This window comes from Amphiura filiformis, chromosome 20 (genome assembly GCF_039555335.1).
Source record: "Amphiura filiformis chromosome 20, Afil_fr2py, whole genome shotgun sequence".
In the NCBI taxonomy this organism is placed as follows: domain Eukaryota; kingdom Metazoa; phylum Echinodermata; class Ophiuroidea; order Amphilepidida; family Amphiuridae; genus Amphiura; species Amphiura filiformis.
In genome coordinates, this window is record NC_092647.1 from 23,902,515 (window position 1) to 23,910,421 (window position 7,907).

The 7,907-nt window shown below is 40.0% G+C and overlaps 1 protein-coding gene across 1 annotated transcript; it reads right to left on the reverse strand.

Annotated features, from left to right (window-relative positions):
* Positions 1 to 3,572: 3,572 nt before the first annotated feature.
* Positions 3,573 to 6,960, reverse strand: LOC140142534 (uncharacterized). The gene is made up of 3 exons (XM_072164525.1): positions 6,690 to 6,960; positions 5,461 to 5,727; positions 3,573 to 4,694 (listed from the first exon to the last, which is right to left on the reverse strand). The coding sequence occupies exons 1-3, from the start codon at positions 6,802 to 6,804 to the stop codon at positions 3,967 to 3,969; spliced, it is 1,110 nt and encodes a 369-aa protein (XP_072020626.1). The 5' UTR covers positions 6,805 to 6,960; the 3' UTR covers positions 3,573 to 3,966.
* Positions 6,961 to 7,907: the final 947 nt, after the last annotated feature.

Below are 7,907 nucleotides of genomic sequence, written 5' to 3' on the forward strand. Positions count from 1 at the left end.
TTGGACCAGCAGTACGAATGGCATGGTCAGTAAATGTTTTATTGTTTTAATGAATTCAATTAATATTGGACCAGCAGTACGAATGGCATGGTCAGTAAATGTTTTATTGTTTTAATGAATTCCATTAATATTGGACCAGCAGTACGAATGACATGGTCAGTAAATGTTTTATTGTTTTAATGAATTCCATAATATTGGACCAGCAGTACGAATGGCATGGTCAGTAAATGTTTTATTGTTTTAATAAATTCAATTAATATTGGACCAGCAGTACGAATGGCATGGTCAGTAAATGTTTTATTGTTTTAATGAATTCCATTAATATTGGACCAGCTGTACGAATGGCATGGTCAGTAAATGTTTTATTGTTTTAATGAATTCCATTAATATTGGACCAGCAGTACGAATGGCATGGTCAGTAAATGTTTTATTGTTTTAATGAATTCCATACTATTGGACCAGCAGTACGAATGGCATGGTCAGTAAATGTTTTATTGTTCTTCATCAAGTTGAATTTACTAGCGTTTCTCGTTTGGTAGTTATCAATATTGGAACGTAGTGTAAAGAAATCATCAAATACACCTGGTAATTCATTATTACTGTGTACAATTCAAGCGTGTGGGCCTACTGTTTAAGGTCGGCAGGAGTTCAAATATTGTATTGGTAAATAAAGGAGCAGTGTGGCTTCTATAACGACAATTTTCTATTGTCCTCATAACCCATTTCTGTAATTTCACAGTTTTATCGACATAGGCCTGTACGTTTTACATTCGGTCGTTTGACGAAGATATCGTCGAATTTGTATTTTGTCGACGGCCCGATATTACAACACAGTAGCTGGTTTGCAACTTAGTCCCAGAAAGATTAGTACCCAATTATGATTAAAATGGAAATACATTTTCCCTATCTTTGGTTTTGTAAACGGTAGCTTTTTCAAACTCAGCATAATAATTTATTGGAATGTTATCTACAAAATGAAAGCAAATGTATTATTGATACCCTTTGCAGATTTTTGTAGGTAGCAAAATAAGATTTGAAACGGTAAAAAAACATAAAAAAATTATATGAAAATAGGTGTGCCTCCTACGAGATTTATTCTCTATGCAAGGGTTATGATAATGTTAATAGATTATAACTTAAACAACATGAAACGTGTTGCCAGATAGCAAGATGGACAATGATTAAAAAAAAATGCATTTTTAACTTTAAAAAATAATACCAGCATCCAGTTTTTGCTGTTATGTCTGATGGTCTTTCAAAGCATAAGAATCTAATTCGGAACCATCTGTATGAAATGACTTAAATTAATCAGAGCTGAAAGTTAAAAAAAGAAAGACACCCAACACTTTTTGCCACTTTTTGCTATTTGCAAATCAGTTTCTATAGAATTGCAGATTCATACGTAGTGGTAATAACAATTAAAATTATTAATGTAGACTTCAACACTGCTTGATTATTTTGCTTACCGGGAGCGCTTTCGAGGAAATCCCTCGTCATCAGCCGATGTTGTTAGCTCTGATGTTTTCTTGGAAACGGCTAAGGACCAACCTGATCAACCTCGGTTTTACTTCAAGATCAGAAAGTCTACGAAGAGTTAAAGAAAGATCCAACTCAAAAGTTCCAAAGCAAGCTCATTAAGCTCTTGAAAGAACTAAAAGAGCAGGGTGCCATAGACAATAAGACATACGGTATTGGAAATTATATCCAACGGTCCCAATATTTTACGGACTGATTAAGATCCACAAAGCCAGTGCACCCATCAGGCCAATTGTCTCGAGCATTGGTGCAGTAACTTACAATCTTGCTCGGTTTATCGCAGACATCCTCTCTCCGCTTATAGGTAATACGGAACATCACATCACAAATACTCAGGCATTTGTTGAAAGAATCAAAGATCTTAAATTAGAGCCTGATGAGTCTATTGTGTCTTTCGATGTATCAGCTCTATTCACCTCTATACCGGTGAACGAGGCCCTTACGGTGGTTCGTGTGTTATTGGAAAGTGACGACACCTGGCAGAAAGAGACAGCAGAAAATCTTGATGTGGACAGTGTTATCCAACTACTTGAATTTTGCCTGAACACCACCTATTTTGTATTCAGAGGGAAGTTTTACCAGCAGAAAGATGGATGCGCGATGGGAAGCCCTTGTAACCCGTTGGTGGCTAACGCGTACATGGAATTCTTCGAAAGGAAAGCTTTGTCATCAGCTCCTCACTCGCCGCGGTTGTTTCTTCGATATGTCGACGATACATTATGTATGTGTTAAAGACCGCACACGTGGAAGAATTCACCAGTCACATCAACAGGCAGGATAAGAACAGAACATTCAATTCACCAGGGAGGAAGAGGAAGACGGGCAAATTCCTTTCCTCGATTCTTTAATCGTGCGGATTAGCGACGGCAGTGTGAAGATCAAAATCTTCAGAAAACCTACACACACTGACCAATACTTGAGTTTTGAGTCGCACCACCCTCTGGAACACAAATTAAGCGTGGTCAGAACGTTGATTCACAGAAGTGAAATAGTGACGGATCCATCGGATAAGGAAGAGGAGGTATCGCACATTAAGTCAGCGCTCCGTATAGTTGCGGATACAGAGATTGGACCTTCTTACGTGCTCGTGAAAAGAAGGATAAATTAAACCCACAGGAAACTGTGTCCGAGTCCGCGAGTAGGGCCTTCACTGTCACCTTGCCTTACATTGAAGGCACCTCTGAACGTCTACGTAGAGCGTTCAACACAGCAGGTGTGCCTACCGCATTTAAACCCCATCAGACATTACGCCAGACCTTGGTCTCCCCGAAAGACAAGGTAGACAAGTTGAAACAGTCGGAAACAGTCTACAAAATTGCATGTGCTGATTGTCACGCCACATATCGGAGAGTCGGGCAGGAAGCTAGAAAAGCGACTTGCAGAACATAAGTCGAAAGCGGCTGGCTCTAAATCGGCTGTACACGAACATGTAAAAGCGAGCAAGAACACGCACCAAATAGACTGGGACAACGTAAAAATACTGGAGAAAGAAACAAAAGAATTTCCCAGGCGGGTCCTGGAAGCTATCCAGATCAATTAGCAGCAGGGACCTTCATTAAACCGAGACACAGGATTGGAACTAGATCCTGTGTGGGACAATCTGATCAAACCCAGCGGCACCAGGGGCAGGAAACTTCCGACTTCGGTGACGTCATCAAGTGTGATGTCACCTGATCAGGTTGGTCCTTAGCCGTTTCCAAGAAATCATCAGAGCTAACAACATCGGCTGATGACGAGGAAGTTCCTCGAAAGCGCTCCTGGTAAGCGAAATAAACAAGTAGTGTTGAAGTCTAAATTAATAATTTTCACAGTTTCTTCAACTATATACCAAATGCCATATCCATAGCAGGTTTCAAATGATTCCAAATTAGTCATATTTTTCTAATACAAACAATTCCTGCGTAAATGTCTTTTGGGCATTTTAAGGACAAACGTGAAATTTGATTACTATTCTGATCTGCTCTTATCGGTTTTTTTTTGCGAAAAACAACGGGTTTTGTTGGAGTGAAGAAGCTTTTTTTTGTCATTTTGCTGCAGGCTATGTCAGCTTCCATTTAAGCCATCTGAAGTGGCCAAATGGTATTTTGTAGTCACTTCAAATTTGTCTTCATTACAGATACATGCTTTCACCATTTCCACAGCACCTAATCCTGATATCATTTTGACTTCGCTTTCAACAGACGAAAAAAGATATTGAAACTTAATTTTTTCACAAGCTAAAGAAGACACTACATGGAAAATATGCAATGACTACTATTTGCAGAAGCTGAGATATGAGAGTGGAGGTAAAACTTTTTGAATGACCCTCTTACGGTCTAAAAAAGTTACGGTGATTATGTATTGGAGCAGATTAATTTCAGACACCATGCCAGTGTGTTAAACAATGATTAAATCCATTGGTAATTCTTTGTCTCATTCATTTCTTCATCGTCACTGACTTTGCTCATCTGGTGGAGGAGCATTAGGCATAACTTTAGGTTTGTCCTCAATCTCACCATCACCTACTAATGTCGATTCAGGCAACGCACTAGCTGCGTCTGCGACAGGTGTATAAGGAGGAGGCGGAGGAGTCGGTGTTCCTATTTCAGGAGAATCGGGTGGTTGTGGTTGTGATTCCAGGTTTTGATACCCCGGAGCTTGTGCGGGGAAATAGTACCCATGCATCGTAGCAGCTGGAGGTGGCATTGGAGTACCACCTTTTTCTACGTACGTTGGTGCTGCACCTACGTAGGCAGTTCCTGACGAGTACATAACAGGGGCAGGTTGCCCTGCTAATAGGCGACGGTTTTCTTCACCCATCCATATTTGGTGATTCGCCCGTTCCACTATCCACTTCAATCGAATCATATCGATTAGCCATCCGATACCCCAGAACCCCAAAGTGAAGAAAAATAGAAGACCCCATACGTATTGTTTGAGGTAGAAGCGATGGCACCCCAGGACACCGAGAACGATACAACAAACATAGCAATCGTCAAGATGGTAGAATTGGTCAGTGAATTCCACTCCCTCGCTTTTGGCTTTCAACTGTTCTTTATATCGTCGATGTAGTCTTGGAAGCCGAAACCAATCCATTATATATCCAGCACCGCCCATCCCTAGCGTAAGGAAGTATGCTATCCCCCATCCATAACGTTTGAGGTACATCTGGTGGGAACCTGGAGAGGCAATGGTAGAATAAAGACACGATGTTTGTTTGTTTGTTTTGTTTTTGAATTATTAAATTGATGAAGCAAGTGTCTATTAGGATTTTTTTTGGGGGGGGGGGATGGGATGGAGGGGGAGGGGCTATGGACTTATTATACTCATAACGTCATTGTATTCCCTGCACAAAAACCAGTAGGATTTCTCAATACAGCTTCTCCCAGCAACGTAATCTAAAGCTGAACAGAAAGCGAGGCAGAATTATTCGGCTCGCAACTATTAGTCTAGACAATAATGTCTCCATGTGAGTGGTAGCTTGATTTTTTGCTACAGTCAGTAATTTTTGGATAAATATGTTGTACAATATACACCAGAGATGCAAAAAAGTATTTGCCACATTTTTTATTTCATGTGGGCGGGGCCTAACCAGCCAATTAAAAATTGAACGCCATTTTTCCACATTTTTGTACTATATCAGAAAGGGGAGCTATCATTTACGCCCCTAGGACTTACTCAAATCAACCTTTTTAGGTTCCTTATATGACCCCAAAAGACATCCAATATGTTCTCCGAAATAAAAAGTAACCCTAATGCAGATATTCAAGATGGCCGCCAAAATTATCGCCAAACACGTTTTTTTAAACTAAAAATACACTAAATTATAGAAACGAAACCATAGCGCGATTTTTTCAAGGCAAAAATATAAAAAGTCTCAGGTAGAGCCTATTTTTATGGTAGGTCGTGATACGCCAATACAACAATTATTGTTTTATACCTTACCTAGGACACCGGTGACTACGAGCATGAGATAACATTCCAATAACTTCCGGTTATCCGTGACGTAGTTCAGCATATTTTCATCTCGGAAACCTTCTTGTTGGTTCTCCCATCTCCATCTGGCTTGGTTGGCTCGATTTGCATCGACCACCAGACTCTTCATACGAAACCAATCCGCTATCCATCCGAAACCTGCTAAGCCAAGAGTCAGAAGATATGTGAGTCCGAGGGAGTAGTTCCCAAGGTAGAAATGATGAGCGCCAGTGAAACCTATAGGATTTGTAGGAAAAGAAAAAGAAAAGAAAATCAATGCTCACAGTTTGGCTCGCAGTTCAATGCTCACGGTTTAACTGCAAGTACCAGGGGCGTAAAGCCTCGCGGCACATGGAAAAGGAGCAGTGCGGGGCCCTTAACATATTTTTTTTCTCTCTCCCCCCCTGATTTCTTTTTCGCTTTTGCTCGGGGCCCCTGGACTTCATTCAACCTGTCCACCCGCTTGCTACACGCCCTGATAGGTACGCTGGTGGCACTGGCCACAACATGCTCCAAATCAAAACCTGCAGGCATCTATAAGATACGGAAGTAGGGAGCCATAGGTGATCTGGGTGAGAAGTAAGTGCCAAGCTAGAAAACAGGCGACGAGCGGCATGATAAACAGAGACGGCAAAACAGCTCACTTGTATGACACGTATAAAAGATGAGCCTGATTTCTTGATCCAAAAGGTGCTTTGTTGATCAAGGAACCAGGATTTCCATCGATAAACATGGTTTCTTAAAAAGTCTGAGTCGATCAGCCAATATCGAACAAAATCACCATTCGTGGCTGTTAACGAACTAGTGGATTCGCCCTACTACCATGGTAATAATTTCTGACACGAAGATATAGGGACGATGGCGTTGTGCTCCGTTTGTCCAAACCAACCATTAGCTATTTCCCTACGTTCTGAGCATAGGTATTGGTGACTCTAAGAAGAGCGTAATGTGCAATTGATGGGCACCAAAGAAACCTAATGAAAGGCCAGAATATGGTATGTACATGTTGGGGTGCTTCAAGTTGATGTTGATATCAGACTCAGAGCTCACGAATCAGAGTCAGATCTCAGCGTCAGAGTCAGAACTTATACCCTGTCTAGAAGTTTGGGGTGTTCGATCGCTTTGTCTGTTTCACTTTACTGTGAAGACTCGAACCCACAGCCTCTATTAATTTAAACCACCTGATTGTCTCTACTTACCCAGTGGAATTCCTAGAATGTATGCTATACCCACTGTTCTCTGTTTAACAGTCGTTGATTGCCCTGTTCCAAAATCATCGGACGCCTGTAATTGATCCTCTGTACTCGTCATCATGTTCCTGGATATCTTTTAACCCTTTTCCACCAAAACAGGCGGGAAAAAGGATAAACTTATTATAGAAAACAGAACAACTTACATACTGGTGATTTACTTTGAACGTGATTCTACGTACGTATTATTTGTATGAATAAAATCATGTGTTCATTATTCATTGTCAATAAGTAACAACAGATTTGGGCAAAGTCAATCTCAAAGTCCAGTCGCCAGCGATGTTATTACTATTAACCGCCGAAAGGTCCGCTTATATTTTGCAGCACACGCACGGGTTTTTGTATCAAAAACCTCTTCGACTTGCTTAATTATTTCATTCAATAATTCACTCAAATACAGGGTGAGTCAAAAAACTGCAATAGAGCAAAGAATCGATATTTATGCAAGAACCAAGTCGAACTTTCCCAATATTGAAAGATTCAATAAATGCCACACTCAATGGCCACCTTCTGCGAAAATATGAAGTGAATCGCGACTACCGTTTAATTTTTATAAGTCCTTTTGCTGCGATACCCAATTTCGTTATTTGTCCACGAGATACCATGTACTTTGAATGAGAGCACACAGTGCACGGTAAAGGCACCAGATCTGAAACTGACTTTAACTTAAATAAGGTTGATTTTTGCGTTATTTTAATTTCTTTTTTCTGTTCAAACAAACTTTCTAACATTACATTAAGTCCTTCATACCTCACTCGACTCCAACTCCAGTTTTTTAATCCCAATATGTCCAACTTACTGGATATTTTGTAATTCACTCCACTTCAATTTGCGCGCATTTCATTTTGACATTTGAAAAACCCGCCTACAAATTTGTATGTTTTTGATAGAGAATAAATATCTTTAAAGTAAAGGTAAAATGAAAATAACAACAAATAATGTTTCTTCTCCTTAAACAAGACCAAGGGCAATAACAATTTGGGTGCTCCATTTTATTTCAATGCCAATGAGGTTAAGAAAATTGCAGTTGTTCCAAATCTACCTTACACAGAGTGGGCTGACATTCAAATTTTAGATGTCTCTTGGACAAACATTAAAATTGGGTGGCGCTATAAAATGTGTCATAAAAAACAAAACGGTAAATGCTAATTCCCTAATTGTTTAACA

Bases quoted from the DNA above. Each gene is read 5' to 3' on its own strand.
- LOC140142534 (XM_072164525.1), bottom strand. From the start codon at position 6,804: ATGATGACGAGTACAGAGGATCAATTACAGGCGTCCGATGATTTTGGA. The intron at 5,728-6,689 runs GTAAGTAGAGAC...CAAATCCTATAG, and splicing joins CATTCTAGGAATTCCACTGG to GTTTCACTGGCGCTCATCAT. The intron at 4,695-5,460 runs GTAAGGTATAAA...TTGCCTCTCCAG, and splicing joins CGTAGTCACCGGTGTCCTAG to GTTCCCACCAGATGTACCTC.